Source organism: Medicago truncatula, chromosome 1 (genome assembly GCF_003473485.1).
Source record: "Medicago truncatula cultivar Jemalong A17 chromosome 1, MtrunA17r5.0-ANR, whole genome shotgun sequence".
Taxonomy (NCBI): Eukaryota; Viridiplantae; Streptophyta; class Magnoliopsida; order Fabales; family Fabaceae; genus Medicago; species Medicago truncatula.
In genome coordinates this window covers 37,206,324-37,228,228 of record NC_053042.1, presented here as the reverse complement: position 1 = coordinate 37,228,228, position 21,905 = coordinate 37,206,324, and the positions used below count along the sequence as shown (strand labels likewise).

The following is a 21,905-nucleotide window of genomic DNA, read 5'->3' as shown; positions in this document are numbered from 1 at the left end:
AACCTGGCAATCAAAATTAAAAATTATATATATATATATATATATATATATATATATATATATATATGTTTTTGTTTTTATTTTTCTCATTTTATTAAAATATACATCTTTCTTTCCTCTCATTTTCCTTCCGTCTTTAATTTTATTTGAATACTGTTTTCAATAAAATCACTTAACATGTCTTGAGGTCATCATTCCCTAAAAAAAAATAAAAAAAACTGTCTTAAAGTTATCATTATGTGTTGACCTAGACTAGCACATATGTATGAATCAATTGACTTCTTGAAAAATAATTTCCTTTCACATTTTTATGAAAGTAATCTGCATAAACTATATCCTATACACACTGTGTCCCCGTCATACGTACATCATATATGTATGAAGCAATGACATTATCAACTAACGTAAGGCTATGAATCTGTTAGACGTGCCAAAGAAAACATTTTTTTAATATGTAAAAAGCTGGCTATAAGGTCAACTTAATTAATCTGGTCGAAGCACTTATAATTATATCAAGTTGATTGATGAGTTGTTTCATTATATGCCACTTTGATTTGAGTGAGAGAAGTAACATTAATCAAGGCATAGTTCTTACTTTGGCTCTAGTCAATTTGTGTTTGTGTTTGTGATTGTGAATCTCCAACAAGATGGAGCAAGGTAAATTTTTTTTTCCTATTCATTATAAATAAGCATAAGTTCAATTTGGTTAATAAATCAAGTATATGTAACTATCTTTGTAACATGACTAAACTACAACATTCTTTGTTATTTAGATGGTTCTATTGGTAAAGCCATCCGCTTCACGCTGGCTGCCTCCTTAGCCGGTTTGACTGCCGTGGCCACCGCCTCGCATTACCGGCGACAAACATCCAAGGTGGGAGTAGACCAGAAGATCATTCCCCAAGTAGATAAAAAACAATCTGGTCGTTTAGAAAAGATTGAAAAATTCTCTGACTATGTTGGTATGTTTTACCTTTTTGTGAATTCTCTTGCAAACACTGTTGTTGGTTGTTATGCTTCATAAAAATGTTGAATTTAGATTTAGATAGAGAATTTTTCACTCACTAGATTTAACGATTCCCACGGTTGCCACACCATGGAGTTGTTGCACCATGCAGCTGACTGCTGTAGGGGATTCATAAAAAGATAGGATTGAATCTCCATTGAATAGAAAAGAGAGAAACACTGCTATGAACTATGGAACAATGAATTGAAGGAAAGGAAGTGTATTCACAAAATCCGAATTTTACAATGTAGAGTCACACTTATTTATACTATTCTAAGTACCCAACACGCTTAACTATAGTTAGTTATTTAACTATAACCAATTATTATAACATCCATAACTGTCAAGACAGTTAGTTAGTTAGTTACTGAACTACGCACTTACTTGTCTAACAAGTAATTGCCTAAACTAATATTTAATTACACTTTACCACCCTCTCTCAAGGTGGAATATATATCCAATGTTCCAAGCTTGTTTTCCAATGAGGTAAATGGTCATGGATGAAGAGGTTTGGTGAGAATATCTGCCACTTGTTCATTTGAGGAGATAGGCAGTAGGTGAAGAATTCCTGATTGAAATTTATCTCTCACCACATGGCAGTCTATTTCTATGTGATTTGTACTCTCATGAAAACTGGATTAGCTGCTATGTGCATAGCTGATTTATTGTCACAGTAGATGATGATTGGTGAAGAATGAGATATTTGAAAATCCTGCAATAAGTATGGCAGCAATTGCCCTTCACAGGTTGCTTGAGGAAGGGCTTTGATCATCTGGACACCACTGATTTTTTCTTGCTTTTCTATCTAATTAATAAATCTCCAAGAAAAAAACAAAAACCAGTTGTTGATTTGAATAGGTTTTACTCTTTTTTTCTAGAATAACATACATGATCAGTGGCTCCTGTATCAAGAATAAAAGTTTCAGGTTTAAGGATATTGGGAATAGTGCATATTATACATGTGCCTAATGGTGAATTGCTGGTAATATGATTTACACTATGAGAAGGCAATGTGTTTGAATTTTGAAGAAGAGCTAGCGATGCTTTGTGCTGCTCTTAAGTGAAAGATAAATTTCATGTGTCTGCATCATGAGCATCTTCATCGTATGCAATAGAACGTGAATCATCTTCTTGTCCATTAGTATTAGAACAATTATTGATCATATCATTTTGCTGAAAATGTGGAGGCACACCATGCTTCTTGAAACATGTATCTATGGTGTGACCACTTCTGCCACAAAAGAACAAATTCTGATGCCTTTGCCTCTGCCACCAGATGATTTTCCTCCCCTATTACCTATTCCATGTGATGAAGTGTCTCTACCCAGTAGATGGAGGAGCTGAAAAATTATTTCCTGAGACAGCTAGAATTTTTTATTCATCCAAATGGAGGTTAATTTGTCTTTCTTGTTGAACAAGTAAAGAATAAACCTTTGCAATAGAGAGAAAGGGGTCCATTAGCATGATCTGGTCTCGTACAGAAGTGTATTGTTCATTGATCTCTTTGAGGAATCTAATAACTTGATCACATTCTTTGTACTCACACATCTTGGTCACAACAGTACAATTTTCAACACAGTCACTATCAGGAATGGGCCTGAAATTATCTAATTTCTGCCAAAGTTTCTTCATCTTGGTGTAATAGGAAGAAATAGAAGAATCACCTTGCTTCAGAGTGTAGATTTCTTCTTGGATATTAGAGATCCTAAAAATATCACCTTGATAGAATCTATCCTTGAGTTCTTTCCAAATTTTAGAAGCAGTGTCCATCCATAGGATACTCTGATATTTCAGGATCAACAGATTTGTTGAGCCATGAAATGATCATGGTATTACACCTATCCCAAGCTATAGAATCATGATCATAATTTGGAGGTCTTGGTAAGGAACCATTGATGAAATGCTGTTTGTGCTTTGGTTTCAAAGCCACTGCCACAGAACGAGACCAAGATTGATAATTAAGGCCAGATGAAAGAAGAGTAACAAGAACAACACCTGGATTCTCATTTGGATGCATGAAATAGGGACTGAGGGTATCATTCTGATAACCCTTAGTCTTAGTGTTGGTGTATCCGCCATTGACACTTTCTGCAGAACTCTCAGACATGATGAAGAAAGAAACAGAAGATTCTTGATCAAAAAAGGAGGTGATGAAAAAACTGAGGGAAAATGCAATTGCAACTCAGAGAAAAGGAAAGAGATAAATGAGAAAATGTGAATCATAAAAGGATAACAAGGATTCACAGATCAAGAATCAGAGACAAAATTTGCAATTGCTGAGAATTGCGATTAAACAAAGAAACGGTATGAGATTTGAGAGTGAAATGCAGAGAAAGGTGAAATATCTAATTACACTTTAACAGGATTCAAGTCCATATTTTACTATTGAGACATGATAAAGTGACATGATGATTATCTTATCAATGATTACTGACATGTCAAACATGTATTAAGACAAAATATGGTAGCTTATTATATCCAAGCCGTCAAACGGACTTTACCATTATATTTAGATGGACAAAGCTGTCAAAAAATACATATACATTGATGAATATATGTCAAGCTTCAATGAGATGTTAACGTTGTCTATTCTACAAAATCAGAAAGATGAATTGCAGTTGAATCAAATTCAAAATTTTAATTACTTTGGCTTGTATTTGTGTTGGCAGCTAGGCAAATAGGATTTGAAGATGCAAGTGAGGTCCCAAAGTTATGCAAACTTGCCCAAGAATATCTACAAAAATCCAAAGCGTGTGACCAAAGCATCTATGCATATCTTGCCAATGAAAATGACTCTGAATCTCTCTATGTTAAATTGGTTGATGAGTTCGAGAGATGCATCCTCAGTTATTTTGCATTTCATTGGAAACAAGCTCCATATGTTGTTAGTCAGGTTCATTCTCCATGCATTTATACATTTTCTTTTCTTGTTCTAACTAAAAACAAATCTTTGTTATTACAACTCTTTCATTGGCTACATTATAGGCATTGAGTATTGATTCTCCACCCAAAACAAGGCTGAAAGAAATTGTTTTGGCAGCTACAAGGTAACTTGCTCATTTTAATATTTTTCATCATTGATTCAAATAATTTAAGTTCACATCATTATGAGTTAAACACTTCAAAGGAACTAACAAGTTTTTAATATAGGGGGAAATGACACTAAGTAAGTGATGTATATGTCTATAGGAAACAAAGGTTTGAGAGAGTAACCAAGAATCTGAAGGTGACAAGAGTGTTCTCTACTTTGGTAGAAGAGTTGAAAACAATCAATGTCGGTAAGGAAGTCATGGTCCCGATGGCCCTCAGTGAAAGGAGTCCAGTGCTACTGTTCATGGGTGGTGGCATGGGAGCTGGAAAGAGCAGTGTTCTTAAAGACATTCTTAAAGAGTAAGTATCGTCCATCGTAATTCTACTCTTGCATTGTGCAATTCTAATAGTCATAACAAATCTGTCTTGGTTCAAATAATACATGTAATCAACTATGTTGTCTCTCTAGTCACACCTCGACTCGATGCAGGTGTGGCTGGAGAGACAATCAACAATTCAAGTCCGTGCCATAAATAGGAATTTTCAAGCTATATATATACATGTATATTTATTAAGTATTAAAGGAACTATACAAGCCTAGTTTGTAATTTGCCGATGTAAGAACATTTTGTTTATGTATGAAATGGCTTTGGCAGATCATTTTGGTCAGGAGCAGATTCAAAACCTGTGGTTGTTGAGGCAGATGCTTTTAAGGAGAGTGATGTTATATATAAAGCCCTTCACAATAGGGGTCATTATGATGACATGCTTCTAACAGCTGAATATGTATGCTTCAGTGTGAACACCTTCATGTGATATTACTATTGTAAAGTATGCTCTAAACTTGTCAAAATCTGAACAGGTGCATAAGTCTTCCACTGATGCGGCATCATCTGTACTTGTGACGGCTCTAAACAAAGGGCGAGATGTGATCATGGACGGTACCTTATCATGGGAACCTTTTTTCGAGCAGACTATTGCTATGGCAAGAAATGTTCACAAATATAAATACAGAATGGGAGTAGGGTATAGACCAGATGAGGATGGTACAATTACTGAAAATTACTGGGAGCAAGTGAATGAGGCAGAAGAACATCATACTCAAAAGCCTTATAGAATTGAGCTAGTTGGTGTCGTTTGTGATGGTTATCATGCAGTTATTAGAGGCATTAGGTATGATTCAACTATAATAGTATACTTTGGTAGTGTGTTTTTTGGTTTGATTAAATATGCATTTTACTATTTGGAATTATAAGGCTTGATCATTTAATCCCTCATATTTGCAAAATAACATTTTAGTCCCTTAAATTGAAAAACAATCAATCTACTCCCTCCATCAAAATATTTATATAGTAAAGAACAATAGAAGACGTAAGTATTGACTTAAGTAGTATTTTCCTGCATCAAAACAAGCATAGAATCTTTAAAATTCTGATACAAAATTATAGAAAATGACTAAATCGGTTGATATTTTTAAATTCAAGGACTAAAATGTTATTTTAAAAATTTGAGCGACTAAATTGACCGACCTTTACATTTTCAAAGACTAAAATACCTATTTCCTCTCTTGTGTATGATATAGTTAACATTTCCTATTGGAATTTTAACAGGAGAGCTATTATGACAAGGAGGGCAGTGAGGGTGAATTCACAATTGAAATCACACAAAAGATTTGCTAATGCATTTCCAAGATATTGCAAACTTGTTGATAATGCCAGACTCTATTGCACAAATGATGTTGGGGTCCCACCAAAGGTACATGAACATTTTTTTCTATCTTGTGATTGATTTTACACTTTACTAGTAGTAAAATGTGAAGAGGGTAATTTTCTTTTTCATACAAAACAGCTTATTGGGTGGAAGGATGGTGATAACAATCTATTAGTGGATCCTGAAGACATAAAAAGCTTGAACAATGTAACAAGTTTGAATACTGAAGCTGATTCCATCTATGAACTTCACAAGGAACCTAGCCCAGTAATGGAACCTGGTTCTGTTTGGAATGACTTTGTTTTGTCACCTTCAAGGTCAAGTGTTCAGAAAGAGTTAAGGGAATCCATTCTTAAAATAGAAAGGTCTATCAAAAAATCAAAAAGTGTTACTCTCTTATGAGTTATGAGGTGTGATGTTATCAAAAAAATTGTTTATTTCAATTCTATGATTTACTAAAGATAAGAAAGAAATGCTTTTTAATGGACTACTGTAAATTCGTAAAATATGAGAACGAAAAGTGTTGTTTTTGGATTTCCAATCTGTTGTATTTGGATTTCCAAATTCTATTATCTATCAAAGTTGTTACTAGCTTGAATCACGACCAGGTCGTTCTCTTTAAGACGTTTCGTGGCACTGCCCAAAATTGTGCAAGACAGACTATCAACCACGCCGCCTCCAGGATAAAACAAGTCCAGCTACAACTGTGCGGTTAACTACTGCACTGTAGAAAACTGTTCGAGAATTACACCTTCAAATATGGTACTAAGACCACTCGTTAATACTTAAACCACTTTAATATGATATTGTTACCACTCTGTTATGGTGTTGAGACCACTCAAATATGGTGTTACCACCATTTCTCCTCAAATAGAAATATATTGAAATAATTTTTATATAACCTTAAGATTATTTTTAATTTCGACGGGACATTGTTATTTCAAATAGGGACTATGATCTTAAAAGTACTCTTTATTCCGAAGGGACATATATTATCGAAGGGACTATGTTTTTAAGACCGTTCTTAGTTCCGAAGGGACATTAAACCAAAAAAGGAACTATGGTCCTAAGAACACTTTTAATTCCGAAGGAACAGAAAAAAGGAGATGAAGAAAAGAAAGACTTGTCAACACAAGTCAAGAAAGGGAGAAGAGAGAAAGAGTTCCCGACAATTCAATGAAACTCTTTGGTGTGTTTTTTGAACTGAGTGGAGTCCTCTATTTATATAGAGATTTTGTAACTGTTTTAGCAAAAATTGCAACAGCAGTTACTCTAATGGATAAGATTAAAATGGAGTTTATCCATTAATCAGTTCAACAACAGTTGTGAGTAGGATCAAAAGAAACAAATTATTAGATTTGAATGAAGTAAATATAAAAAATTCAATTAAATTCTTATTCTTATCACAAACACGATAAGCTAAATTTATGAGAATTGATATTCACGAATAAAAATAATAATTACTATTATTTTTATCATTATCAAGTATTTATGGAAGGGTGAACGTTTTATTAATTAAAGTATTTTTTTAAAAGAAGTTGATTAAAACGACATTAATAACTAGTTTGCAATTCCCTAAAAAAAAATAAAAAAAATACTAGTTTGCAATCCTTTTTAAGAGAATTCAAACCTAGCATTTGAGATTACAAAACTAGCTCTTCACATGAGCTAGCCCCTCAAATATAGTAATATTTTTTGAAAGGAAGTATACATAAAAAAAATATATGAAGTGAGACCTTTTTCTCCTGATGTTCAAACAAAAAAAAAAAAAAGTAAAATATACTCCTCTCCTCTCAAAATATCAATATTACACTCCCCTCCTCTTTTGTTACAAAACACACACTCCCATCCCGTAATAAATTAAATGCACTACAACTTGATCCATGTGTACATTTTCCGTTAATTTTAATTAACATCCGTTAAATATTATTTTTTATCACCGAAATACCCCTATCAATTCTTTATGGAGCATTTCCTTTGATTGCAATAATGGGCCCGTTTGTTTCAGATTTTTTCCAAAAAAAAATCTATTTTTTCCCTAAAAAAATATCACTTTTTTTATTTGTAAGTGTTTGTTTAGGACTTTTAGAAAAATCATTTTGTCAAAAAAAAATCTATTTTGACCCTAAAATGAAAAGCTATTAGGATTAGTTTTTCTCAAAATCTACTTTTTTCAACAACAAGGAGATAACATATGTGCATGTTAGAACTTTTTTTTTTTTTTTAAAAAAAAATGGATTTTTATGGATAGTAGGCAAACACAAATAACTTCAGATTTTTTTAAAAATCTCAAAAAAAAAATCTCTAGATTTTTTGAACACAAAATCTATTTTTTTTAAAGCTGAAACAAACGCACTCAATATTCATGAACAACAATTGATTTCTGAAACAAGCAATTACCAAGTTAATTTGCAGACAATTAAAACAAAAACTTCATCGCTAAGAATTTCTTCAAACAATATGTAATATTTGGATATTTTCCTAATTTTTCTAATAGCAATTCTAGAATTTAAAAAAATAGAAGTAACAACGACAAAGCCAAAATTACCCACACAACCCCTCTCAACCAATTTTGACCAATCGCAAGTCAGACGTCCATGTTTTGAAATAGATCCAATAATTAAGATAAAGCGCACAAACTGAACCTAGTCAGACACCCCACAAGACATAGGCGACAGTGGTAATAATCCTTGATTGCAATGAAAGAGGTGAAGCGACATGTTTGGAGAAGCTAAGGATTATTTTGGTAAAAGAAAATATTGTGTAATATAAATGACTAAAAGGTTAACAAATCGTTTAAAAATGGGTGGAAATGTGAATATTTTAACTATTAAGGGAGGGGAGTGTGTGTTTTACAACAAGAGGGGAGGGGAGTGTAATACTCATATCTTTGAGGGGGGTGGAGTGTATTATACTCTAAAAAAATATATAATTATGTCAAAGTTATAATTTATAAATCTAATATTTATAAATCAATATTACAGAAGTGATGAATTAACTTAGGAATTGTTGTTTAGAAGTTGTTTAAAGTACAATGTGCTAGTTTAGGGTTTACAAATTGTTAGATTACCTAGTTGTTTGAAAATTGCACACTATGTGTTTGGTAAAAAGTCTCTATGGTAATTATTTTGTTTTTTTGGATTGTGAATTATCAAATTAGTTAGCATATGGTTTGTTAATTTTGATTATAATATGTTTGACTGCAATGTGGTAGTTTACGGATTGAAATGACATTGTTGGAATTTTAGTGTTGTTGTTGAATTGTTGGAAATGACACAATGTGCGTGTGAAAATGTATCATTGAATTTGTGTTATGTTAAATGTTGTGCATATATGCCTCAGAGGAATACGTCTCAGAGACCGCCTGAGCCGCCTCATGATAGAAGTGACAGACTTAGGGCAGGGAGGCCTGCCCCTACTGGTAGTGCACGGAGGGAGAAACAAGCATTACGCCCTCCTATGGTTGGTCGAGGGAGAGGTGGGGGAACGAGACTTGCTAGAGTTGATGCTGCAGGGGGTCAAGGTCAAAGACGGGTCCATCCCAGACGGTGAACCCGACACAACATCAGCAGAATTATCAGGTGTATGAGCAGGCGCAAGATCAGGCCTATCATTTTCAGGAGCCTCAGCCTCAGTTGTATCAGTTTGAAGCGTATCAGCAGCATCATTATGAGGATCATCATGAGCAGCCTAGTATTGAGCAGGAGCAACCTGATATTGAGGAGCCTCAGCAGCATGATGGTGGGGCTCATTTTCAAGGGGTGCAGAGGGTGGTGTATGAGGCCGGACCAAACGGATATGCAGGGGGCCTTATGAGCTGACGCTTTTACCTCACTTTGGTGGACATGTGGCATGCAGGGTCTGGGTCGATGCCGATGTAAGTATAATTTAATTATTATTTTACTTATTTAATGTTAGAATTAAAATTTATGTTAGCATATATTTAATGTTTGATTTCCTTATTATTTATTTAACAGTGTTGTTTGTTGTTTTTTTGTTTTTGTATTTCAGTTTCGAAAAAAACATAGGGTGAAAGGTATCTCGCACGGGAAGAAGCTGAGCTTTAAAAACTTGACATTGCCTATGAAAGGTATCTGCAAGATATGGACAAGTTGGACAGCTGGTCATGGGGTGGGATGAGACTTGCTTTCCTATATGAGCATCTATCTCTTACCTCCGACTCATATATGGCCTCCTGTGGTGGTTACATGATATTGTTTGTGGTAATATTTGTTTTTCCTTCTTTTTTACTTATTGGATCGCAAATGTTTAGTCGTTTGTATAATTCTTACGGTGATATAAATATTTGTTTCTTTGTGTTTGCAGGGATGGACTTTGGCGCAATTCTCGAACATCATTCTGAGGATTGATCATGATGCCTACGACCTTGTTGTTTCCCCGCTTGTGAGTCAATGGAAACCTCCAAGGGGCTTTTCTAATCTTGGACACTACAGAGCTGCCATCGATTCGTTGGACCATTCACATGTCACCTGGAGGCCGTACGAGAGACGACGACACATCACGCCATTTCAGGACATATGCTGGTACTCCGGATGGATCATGGCCGACAGCGACAGGATGGTCCGTCACTTGCCAGAGCGGGTTCTTAGGCAGTACGGGTATGACCAGACTATTCCCAGGGCTCCTACAGACATTGAGCTTATTGCGGCGAATGACGTGGCCCAGACCTTCACAAAGTTTGCTCTACATGTCCTCAGCCATTGCTGACTATGCAGCTGCTGCCCCTCCTTGTGAGGAGGTTATTGTTGAGCAGCAGTGGGCCAAACATCCTCTAGACCCATACCAGATCATCAGCAACATCAGAGCTAGAGTGGACGGTGCAATGAGACATCCTACTGTGTTTCATAATCCAAAGGAGGTTATGAGCTTGATGTAGGGCATACAGTCTGAGCGGAGCATGCTGGAGCAGGTGCCGGCTCCGCGGAGGAGGAGTAAGAGTCCACGGGATGGACCAATATGACTTGTGTAGTTTTTTTTGTTTGACATTTTGTTGGATTTGGTTGTAATCCTATAACACTTACGATTTTTAGCGTTTTTATGACATTATTCGTTATTTTATTCCGTTGTTTTATTCCGTTATTTTTCGTAATATACTTATGACTTAATGTTTGATTGAATGAATGCTTGAATGAATGATGAAAAATGTTTGCTTGAATGATTGTATGAAAGAAGGATTGAAAAATAGGGAAAATAGAGGTTTCTGCCTCTTCTGGTTGTATGCACAGATTGTGCGTGAGTTAACTCACGCATGTGTTAATGTCTGCGTGAGTTAACTAACGCAGTTTTTAACACTTGCGCAAGTTAATTGACGCAACGTTAGTTAACTAGCGCATACATTTACACTTGCGTGAGTTAACTAACGCAAGGGTAAATTTGGAACAGATGTAGGGCGCGAGCAAAATGTGCTGGATGAAGAGCAGAATTCAAGGAATAATGAGGAAAGATACAAAATGAGGACACTAATCGATTGAAAAAACAATTCTCAAATGTCATTCACATTAGTTAAGAAATTTGGACATTGAATCAAAATATATTTTTTGTCAAGGAAAGACTAAGCGATGTGTCTTTATTCTCAAGCTTCTGGTTAGTAAATTTGGCCATTGAATCAGGCGCTCCAACGACGGCCCTATGAGTGTTGAATTATGTGACATGCTCCATGGGATCACTTTTCCCGTCAAAGGAAGAGAGGTGCGTCAGCTTAAAATTTTCTAGAACGGGAGCTCCCCGTATCTCTTCCGAAAGGGGTTGAGGTTCTAGGTCATCCATCTCGCCATGGTGGGACTCGTCTTTCTCTTCTTGCTGCTTCTATTGAATGGTTTCCATTGAAGCTTGTAGGGCTTCATTCTGCTCCATGGGTTGAGCGACTTGGGTTCGTAACGTCTCGAGTTCTTCAGCGGTTTCCATGAGGATGGCGTGATCGGGTTTATAGATCAAGGCGATCTAGGGTTGGAAGTGAAAGGGTTTCTGGGTCGCAGTTGTAGCGGCTACGATTCAGAGTTTTATGGTTTTAGGGTTTCCAAATTGCGATTTGCGATTCAGAAAGGTGATCTAGGTTAGTTTTACCTTTTCCCACAGACGGCGCCAACTGTACTTGCAAAAAGCACAATAGAGGATACTAGGGTTCAGTATCGTATTCTAGGGTTTAGACTGATTATTGGATCTCTTGAGAAAGCTCGCAAGGTTGTATTACTATGGGCCTGATTTGTGGTTACTTAGGCAGAAAGTAATGGGGATATTTTAGGTATTCGAGCGCTTTCTAGAGGCTTCTAGAAGCGGATAAAGGTGGCTTATGGGGAGATACGCGCCTTTGGGCACATCATCCTATCTGGACGTTGAGGTCTCTGGGAGGGCATAAAAGCCTTTTCTGTAGGTCTTTAGGAATATAATGATGGTTTAGATAAAATATCAAAATTATAGGACTTAATAATATTATTGGTTTTTTGTATGATATTTTTTCCCTTCTGCTTATATGTATGACGAGATACAGTAGTAATCCATATAATGCATATCATCATTGCCTATACGTCATTTTCCATACGTCATTGTTATAAGCAAGTCTAACGGGTCTAAATATTATATGGTCTCTCCGATAAACCGGATCTTTGCTGGTGGATATTGTACAACCTTATCATAAAATATTAACGTAAACAGGAATAATATTATGAGAATGCTAACAAGTAATGCGATGATAGTATATGCATGTGATGCATGTGATTCGATGATATCGGATCTTTGATGCGATGATATTAATGTAAGTAAAAAACATGTTAGGTTTGGTCAACCCAATAAGTTTTTATTTCATTTTTTTGACAATGATCCCAAATAAGTGTAATCGGTAAACGTTAATTAATTTTGACGTGAAGTACATTCTATCTTTGAAGTTGTATCATTACATACTTCTTTTGATTTGTGAATAAAAGTTTGGCGAAGTCGACTAATTCGTAAAATCATGGGTTCATTTTCTGTATATTATGATATGTAAATATCTCAGTTGATGCTTGTTGAAACTTGACGATTATCATGATCATGGCGAGCTTCAACATCCCAACCTACATAAACTTTCATTCACAAAAAAAATATACTTCTTTCATTTTATATTACTTTTTTTTAATAATTTTCATGCAGTTAACACTTATAATGAAAACATTTTTTACACATACATACAATCAAATCACATCATAATGCTACTCTTTAAACCTATTTTTTATGATAGTTTTATGTTATTAATGCGAGACCTGTGTCATACAGAGAAAGAGAAAAATATTTTTTAATACAAGCATATGGATAAGATAATTTATATGATGTAAACTATAAACGGTTATTTAAATTTAAAAAATATGTATTGAGTATTACATTTTTTTGTTTTGACAAAATGTATAGAGTATTACATGTTAAGTTGTGTAATTTTACTTTTATGAAAAAAGAAAATTACAAAAAGAAACTAATATAGAGTGACATATTAATATAGTGCTAGCAGAACCATGAAGAAAAGATTACCATCAAGGGCTTCATCTTTATTCTTTTTTTTTTTTTTTTTGTAGGTTTTTGTTTTTTTCAAGGTTTTTAGGCTAATTGTTTTTTTCGAGGTTTTTAGGATAAAATTGAAACCGTGTGTTGATCCATTTTTCATCTCTGGGGTGTCGCTTTTTTTAAGGAATTTGGGGTATGACTTGAAATGGGTGTTAATTGATTTTTCCATTGTACGATGTAATCTGAATTGGTTTTTTTTATTTGTTGGGGTGTGTGACCATCAATGATATTTTTAATTGGAGGTGATAGCATGCATGTGATGCGATTATTTTTTTCTTGAAAGAATTGATGCGATTATACGTACTTAGGCATGACAATGAGGCGGGGTGGGGACGGGTTTCACCTTCCTCCCATGCTCTATTCTAATATGCTTACCTGTTACCCTAACCAAACTCAACGGGGATGAGAAATTGAATCTCATCCTCGTCCTGATGGGTTCGGGTATCCCCGCAATGGATAAATTTTTTTTAATAAAAGAAGAAGTACTTCTCAGCCCTAGGTGTGATGTTGTAATGCATTATTCAATAAAAAGATGATGGTGATCGATGGCTATGGTGTTGGAGAAGAGAGAGACCAAAACTGTGAGATATGGAAGAAGAGAGAGAACTCTTAGATTTTGACTGAAATTCTAACTCTATGAATAAAATGATTTAGGGTTTGAGTTTCTATTGATATAAAATGGGTACTAAATTGATTTTCTACATTCGGAACGAGTTTGGGTATGGGTTCCTATATCCCCATTACCCGTCCCATACCCGTGTTTTGAAATCGGGAAAAACCCAAACTCATACCCAAACCCAATCAAAACGGAAAAAATTCGTCAAAATGGATTTAGTTCGAATGGGTACCCACGGATACGGATTTTGTTGCTATGCCTATTCGTACTCCTTACATAATTTTTTTCCCGTAAAAAACATATGTAAGTAAAGAACATGTTAGGGTTGGTGAACCCAATAAGTTTTTTTTTTTTTTTTTACAATGATCCCAAATTGTAAGTAATATTTAAGGGAATTCGAAATAAGTAGTTGGTCAATATTAATTAATTTTGAGAAAAAATATATTCTATCTTTGAAGTTTTATCATTATACACTTCTTTTATTTTGTCAATGAAAGGATGACGAAGTTGACTTGTCCGTAAAGTCGTGGATTTATCGATTTATCATTCGTTGTTATTGGAAGGATCTTTTTAGTGGATGATATGTAGGTACTATTGTTAACACTTAATGAACCTTGACGTCTGTCATGATGCTAGTGAGTCTTTGAGGTCCAACTCACCTAAACTTTCATTCACCAAATTAAAAACATGCTTCCTTCATTTTACATTACTATTTTTCTTAATAATTTTTATGCTCAAATCACATCATGATGCCACTGTTTTAAGTCCATTTTTATGATAATTACTCCCTCCATTTTTATTTGACTGTCGTTTTGACCTTTTAAGATAAAATTCGTCAATTATACCCGTTCTTAATTACTCATACTCTTTTTCAATGATTCAAAAAAAATAAAAATCAAACAAGCTTTTGTTACCAATAATAATGGATCCGTCCTATGTATTTTGAAAATTTAAGTTTGTTTTAAACAAGCTTTTGTTACCTATAGAAATGGATCCATGAAGAATAGAAATTCTATAAATAAAATTGTAACATTGTTAAAAAAATAAAATGCAATTGTAACATTGTTACCTATAACAATGTCACACAATATGAATCCAGTATTGGTTGAAGCTATAGTTGAAACCTAAATTTTTATCAAAAGAGTTGTAGGAAAGTTGAAGAACATAGTTATACTTTGACTAATGTGAAGTTGAATTGTTTTAGTTTGCTTTACAATTATTTAAAAAAAAATTATTTGTTATTTGAGTGATAGAGTGTGAAAAGAAAAAAAAAAGATTCTTGGAAAGAGGGTATACCAATCGTTTGTTATGGAAAAAAAGATATGGAATCAAATTTATTAGTAAATTAAAATGATGAAAGTATAATAGGGAAAAAAACACCGAAAATCTACTTCTTTGATATCTTATTACTATTATAATATGACAATTAAATAAGAACGGAGTAGTAAGTATGTTACTAATGTGAGACATGTGTCATGTAGAGAAAGAGAAAATTATTTGTGATAGTATCTGCCCTTCCTTTTCGGTTGATATGGAAAAGATTGAGCAATTAGCTATGGTGTAAGGAAGTTATGCCCTATCAAAAGTGTTTTTGGAGAGGAATTCAAAGCCTCCTTTCTTTATGTGTAGTTTATATTATCATTAGATTGTATGTTAAGGTGATTCTGGTGGAAGTTTTTTTGTAGTTGGTAAGAAATTATTTCGGTGGGTTGAGTACTTGTACTTTATTTCGGTATGTCATTTTATTACCACTTAATTAGTAATAATAAAACAAATATTAAAAATTATATATGTGGTTGAGTTCAGGTTGGCTTTAATAAACAATCCAAAATTCAACCAAATCATTGTGATTTCATAAAAGAAAGTTTATATACATGTTCAATAAAAATCTATTTTCATATCATTAAGAGTAAACCTTATAACTTTCATCAAGTCTTCTTTTACAGGTCTTGTGTTGGAAGGCTTTTCCGTTTATGTAATATGATTCATATTGACTTATTAAAAAAATTATTTTACTCTTCAACAAGTCGGCCCTAGTTTTCTTTCTCTAGATTTTTTCTTATAGTTTTTTCATTGAGGGGTGGTTTTGGGTCAATTCTTGACCTGAAATCACCCCTCTTCATTTTTTTTCTTTCTATTTCAATATAAATAAGTGATTTTCACATAAATCTATGTTTTTTTCTTTGTGATTTCATCATCTAAGTGTGGTGGTTTGTTGTTCGTCGTCTTGTGCGGTGTTGTTTGATTTTCCGTCGTCGTGCGGTGTTCATTTGATTCATATTGAAAGATAAGTAATTCAATCAAAGATTTGGGCGTCAACGTTGCAGATTCGGAGGCGATGGATATTCCGGTCACTTTAATTTTATCATATATTTTTGTAGGCATTATGTTGTTATATGCTGTTAACTTGGATGCTGTGAGTTTGTTAGCAGATTCATCATTTACGTTTTTATTGGTGTTGAATGATGTAATCTCTCGATTTAAATGAATGAATATCATTTTATTTTTGTCAAAAAAAAAATTATTTTACTACCCAAAAAAAACGATTTTATACAATTTTCAATATCTTTGGAATTGGTTAATACTAGTTTTTATTTGGATAATTTCGATGTCAAGTATTTGAAGCAAACCGATCGACACAAAATTTTACTGTATTAACCAATATAAAACCGATTAAAGAAAATACATTTGTTTTAATCGATTCAAATAAAAGTTGCAACCAACTAAAAAAAATTGAGAAGTTCTTCAAAAAAAATATTGAGAAGTATTTGTAGAATATCAAAGTTCTACAGACCATGCACAGCGTATTTGAAGCAAACTGACACAAATTTTAACTCCAAGATTTGGAAAAAGAGAGACGTTAACCATATCAATTATCTCAGTACATATAAGTTATTAGTCTCACTGCACAGTAACACTTTAATTAATTTAAAAAAAAAGACCACTCGGAGAAGTGAAGAAATTGTACACAAGGCTTATCCTAATAGAAAATTTGAAAATAAAAACCAATTGCTTGGAGATATTCCAGCTCTCAAGGCTATAAATAGGGCACTGAAGCTACCACTCAAATCACAAAAAATCTTAGCTTCTAAACTATAATCCACTTTTTTTTTTCTTCCTGAATCAATAGTATGGCCGACCTAATGAAATCATTTCTCCACATTACCAGTGGCAATATTATTCACAATAACCCTTTGATCATGTCTGATATACAAATTATGGGGGAGATTTATTCAACCCATGTCCATAGTGACACCAAGTTTGATGTTGAATCTCTTTTCAACATTGCTGCAAACATTCTTAGGCGTTCAACCTATATTGTTGAAAACGTTGTGCAAGTATGCACCTAATTAATCATTCATTAATTTTTATTTTATTTATGCATTTTTTATTTTTGTGATTTTAACAACTTCTAAATTACTAGTGTGTGTCTATATATATATTAGAAGAAAAATTACTAGTATATATATCGGTTCTTTTTACATAGCACTGCGCTTCTAATTAAATAATGGTAACCTGTTTAACTATTACAGGGAAATCAAGGAGGTCTGGAGCCATTGGATAACACACATCCCCCTGCTAGCTTCACTCCACCGTTGTGTATTTTGAAGAAAATTAATTCTGAGGTCTTTATTTTAATATTTTATTTTCTGATGCTAAACTACGTACTTTTATATATATATATATATATATATATATATATATATATATATATATATATATATATCAACCCGAGTTTCTGATGCTAAGAACCAATTCATATCGCATCGTGAAAACCCTAGATTAGAAGTAAACTCATATAGATTGTATGTCGGTCGCAGATGTCATGCAAGGCTCCGGGTGAGAAAATTGCTTACGAAACAACACTAACAATCCTGAAAAAGCTCTCAAACAATTTATGGGTTGAAAAAGGAGTGCTAACTCTTTCTGCTTTTGCTATTGAATATGGTGAGTTCTGGAATCTATCACAACATCTACCAACAGAACCACTTGCCAAATCATTAGCCATAATGAAAAGAGTGCCTCAACTCACCAAAACTGAAGCACTGAAAAAACATCGCAATGAAATTTTGGAGCTCAACAATTTGATCAAGGCAACATGGAAAGTGATTGAAATCATCATTGAGTTGGAAAGACTCAACTCACTTCATGACATCAAGAAAGTGCCAGCTCTTGCACTAGCATTGGAAGAATTCCCGGTTGATGTGTTTTGGGTTATCATCACCATTGTTACAATTGTTACTCAGATTGAATGTCTCACTACTGATTCGTAAGTTTTTAAGCCTAGATTGTATGTGTTTTTGTTCTTTTTAATCTTAATTGTTTTGTTTTATGTTGGTATATAGAGGAGAAAATATAAAGAACTTACTCATATTTTTTATTGTCAGGAATTCAAGGCAGAAGTTGTCTCAATTTGGTCATAAGATTAGCATCATAATCAACAAATTGACGAACCATGTGGCACAATGCACTATATATATTGGTAATTATTTTACCACATACTCTCTCGAGTCCTATATAGAAGAAGATTTAAAAAAAAAATAAAAAAATAAATTAATCATATGATTTTGTTTACCATATACACCTTTCACTCACTGTTATAAACAAAGATCTACATTTTAGATTTATTTAATTAATGATGCATATGAACTTTATTATAGGCCACATAAATCATTTAATGAATGAATCTAAATTGTTGATTTTTTTTTTTTTTTTTATAATTATGACCGGAGGGTGTATCAATTAAATATTTATATCTTTTTCTTTTTTTATTCTAGTTCTAGAGTTTAATGACGAAACTCACACATATTAAGTATTAATAAGCGGAAAATTTCATCTCCAACTTACGCTTTTGTATATCAAATGTCTTTGCTACTACTTTTTTTTTTTTTAGGGGAAATATTTTCTTCTTATATAGAAAGAAATTATACACATATATATAAATTTGATAGTATAAGGAAATTATTTGAATTACCAGATGAAGCAGAGTATATCAAGTTACTCAAAAAGCTCTTTCAAACCCCGACTGAAGTCATGGAAGTGTTTAAAGTGCTGATTTTTCGGAAAGACGCTCCAAAAGAATCCATCTATGATGGTTCCACCAAAACACTGGTTAGTATTTTCATATCTTAATTAAAATAATAATTGGGGAAGGAGAAATATTTTTTAATCAGTTATATATTGAGCTAGTTTGTCAATATTTCATTTTTTTTAAAATATATTTTCATGTCTTAATTGCTTAATATATTATGACAATATACAGATTTTTTTTTATGAATAAAAATTTTTCTTTTTCTTTCAAAAGAAATAAATATTTTCTTTTAGTGAGAAGCTGAGCACCTTGTGTCTCCGTATTTTAATTTAGTTTTGGAGGATGTTTTTTAAAGTAAATATTTGTTTCACTTTGTAATTTATATATATTTTTTTTAATAAAATTAACAGGTTGATATTGAAGTGTTGAAAAAGAAAGAAGTGTTCTTGTTCATTTCAACCCTAAACATTAGCCAAGAAGACATCTCCATTTTGATTCCAATTTATGACCATTTAAAGGAAACAGGAAGCCAGTACAAGATTGTGTGGATTCCCGTTGTGGATGAATGGACTGATAAGTTGAGGAAAAAATTTGATTCTTTGAAGTCAAAGATGCCTTGGTATGTTTTGCATCACTTTGCACCAATTAAAGGCATCAAGTACATAAAGGAGGAGTTGCATTTCAATCAGAAGCCTTTGGTTGTTGTGTTGAGCCCACAAGGAAAGATTCTGCATCATAATGCATTCCATATGATTCAAGTTTGGGGGGTAAAGGGTTTTCCTTACACCGAAGACAAAGAAAAATCAATAACCCAGGAATTAAAGTGGGTTGTTTCCTTGTTGGTTGACATTGATATACAGATTAAATGGGTAAGTATTTTGCTGGTCACAAATCTTTTTTTTAAAACTTTTAATATTATTGTAATATGATCCAAATTGTCATTATGATATTTTCTTAAGATTTCAATCACTATTTATAGAGACATTTAATTATTAAGAGTAACAACAATATTTGTTCACCCAAAAAATAAAAATGGATCTTCTCTTGTGAAAAACTAAATTGAATCTTTATTCTAATTATTAAACTTACTTTGTGGGTCAATTATTTAGGCTATTTAAATTGAGAAAAATGAACATGACTAAGAAAACTTTTGTTCCTTTGAAAAATGAAGGAGGAGGAGAAGTTTGTTATCATTTATGGAGGTAAAGATAAGGCATGGATCCAAGAATTCACCAAGTTTGCTACTGCCCTAGCAAATGATACAAATATTAAGCAGGCAAAGACTTCAATTGAGTTGTTAAGCTTGGAGTCTCAAAAGCCAAATGTGGTTAACAAATTTTGGACAAAGGTGGAGAGTTTGTTTCTCACCAAGATGAATAATAATGATACAACAGACAGTGTAAAACAACAGGTTGAGAAATTGCTTTCGTACAAGAATGAGACAGGGTGGGCAATTGTAACCAAAGGTTCTATTGTGATTGCTGTTGGCCATGGTACTACAGTGTCGAAAACAGTGTCCGAGTTTGACAAATGGAAAGAAGTGGCAATTAAAAAGGGCTTTGAACATGCATTTAATGAACATCATAAGAAGGTTGCTCCTTCCTTTCATCTTTGCTCTCACCTTGAGATTCATAAAGTTGCTGGAAAAATCCCAGATTTTGTTGAGTGTCCAGATTGTCGTCGCAGAATGGAAGTGTTTATTACCTACAAGTGTTGCCATGATGAGGATAAGACTTATTAATGGTGAGCATTAGCATTGGAGTGTTGCTATGTGTTATGTTCAATTGTTGCATTTTCTTCTGAGTTTCAGTTTATGTACCCCTTATGGGATGTAGCCATGAGTCCTGCATTATTGTTGATCACAGTAAGATCATGAATGCAACTAGAATAAGGCTATTTGTTAAATTTGCTTATTTTGCTGTATGAATAATAAAATGTTATTTTAACCTAAAGATTTCACTTTTGAGATTTTTAGCTCTGCTTCAAAAAAATAATTACCTTTCAAATTTTCTAATGGCTATTTTAGAAAAAGAATTTAATAAAGATGTATTGACTATGTAACATTATTTATCTCTCTCCAAATAAAATCAAGTCTTACCTCGTCAAATGATATCAGTTACATGAATCAAATTACGTCATTATTTTTTTATCATGTATCATATTTTTGGTCCAACTCATTAATCTTTAATTCTTTTATAATTATTTTCCATAAAGTTTTTTTTAGGTCTTTATATACCTTTAGGATATGACTATTATTTGTCTAATCCACTTCTTACTACATAATTTATATGTATTTTCTCTACATGCTCAAAATATCTAAGATTATTTTCCACCATCTTTTATACTTAATTGCTACACCAACTTTCTCTCTAATATTTTTATGAAAATTGCTTTTTTGACAATGAATACTTCCTATTGAACAAATAAATGACGATCAAAATCTACATCATGTCGTAACAATTCTACAATAATTCATCAAAACCTGAACTAATCCTAAAAATTATACCGTAACTAATCGTAACAATTCTATCACAAATTCATAACAACAAAATTTCATAACAATCCTAAACTAATCGCAACGATTATACAACAATTCATCTAATCCTAAAAATTCTACCATAATTTAATAACAATTTTACAATTCTAACAATCTAAACAATTCTAACATAAACCTAACAATTCAACCTCTATAATCAATAAACAATCGCAATTTAACAAAAAAAAAAACTAACAAATCAATCAAAAAATAGCAATGCAATAGGATTCAAAAAACTTACTTGATTTTGTGCTTGAAATTGGCTTGGAATGGCTTATGCATTGTGAAATTCGCACCTATGGAAGCAAAAAACGTAACAATGGAGTTTTGGAAACTCCTATGCTGTTCTGTTCAAATAACAGAAAGCAACGGCAGTTAACTGCCGTTGGGAGCATTTTAGTATTTTACTTGTGTCTTTGTGAAG

General features: G+C 33.1%; 2 protein-coding genes across 3 annotated transcripts; both read left to right on the top strand.

The window, feature by feature from the left end:
• The first annotated feature begins 451 nt into the window (after positions 1-451).
• On the top strand, positions 452-6,347 carry LOC11434604 (calmodulin calcium-dependent NAD kinase). 2 transcript variants are annotated; one of them, XM_024780877.2, is made up of 9 exons: positions 452-657; positions 774-962; positions 3,676-3,890; positions 3,992-4,053; positions 4,196-4,396; positions 4,693-4,822; positions 4,899-5,209; positions 5,647-5,791; positions 5,885-6,347. In XM_024780877.2, the coding sequence occupies exons 1-9, from the start codon at positions 648-650 to the stop codon at positions 6,146-6,148; spliced, it is 1,527 nt and encodes a 508-aa protein (XP_024636645.1). In that variant the 5' UTR covers positions 452-647; the 3' UTR covers positions 6,149-6,347. The 2 variants fall into 2 exon arrangements, with proteins under 2 accessions (XP_024636645.1, XP_003590786.1); XM_003590738.4 differs by having other exon boundaries at positions 455-657; positions 3,676-3,899.
• Positions 6,348-17,007: 10,660 nt separating this feature from the next.
• On the top strand, positions 17,008-20,917 carry LOC11434155 (protein SIEVE ELEMENT OCCLUSION B). Its single transcript, XM_003590737.4, has 7 exons — positions 17,008-17,251; positions 17,447-17,539; positions 17,735-18,183; positions 18,302-18,396; positions 18,892-19,025; positions 19,356-19,814; positions 20,117-20,917. The coding sequence occupies exons 1-7, from the start codon at positions 17,045-17,047 to the stop codon at positions 20,684-20,686; spliced, it is 2,007 nt and encodes a 668-aa protein (XP_003590785.2). The 5' UTR covers positions 17,008-17,044; the 3' UTR covers positions 20,687-20,917.
• Positions 20,918-21,905: the final 988 nt, after the last annotated feature.

What these genes read in the sequence shown, in the direction of transcription:
- LOC11434604 (XM_003590738.4), top strand. An exon ending in ATTGTTTTGGCAGCTACAAG is followed by an intron (nt 4,054 to 4,195) that starts GTAACTTGCTCA and finishes ATATGTCTATAG; the next exon opens with GAAACAAAGGTTTGAGAGAG. An exon ending in GCAGTTATTAGAGGCATTAG is followed by an intron (nt 5,210 to 5,646) that starts GTATGATTCAAC and finishes GAATTTTAACAG; the next exon opens with GAGAGCTATTATGACAAGGA.
- LOC11434155 (XM_003590737.4), top strand. Translation starts at nt 17,045, where the DNA reads ATGGCCGACCTAATGAAATCATTTCTCCACATTACCAGTGGCAATATT. An exon ending in TGAAGAAAATTAATTCTGAG is followed by an intron (nt 17,540 to 17,734) that starts GTCTTTATTTTA and finishes TGTCGGTCGCAG; the next exon opens with ATGTCATGCAAGGCTCCGGG. An exon ending in ACAATGCACTATATATATTG is followed by an intron (nt 18,397 to 18,891) that starts GTAATTATTTTA and finishes TTGAATTACCAG; the next exon opens with ATGAAGCAGAGTATATCAAG.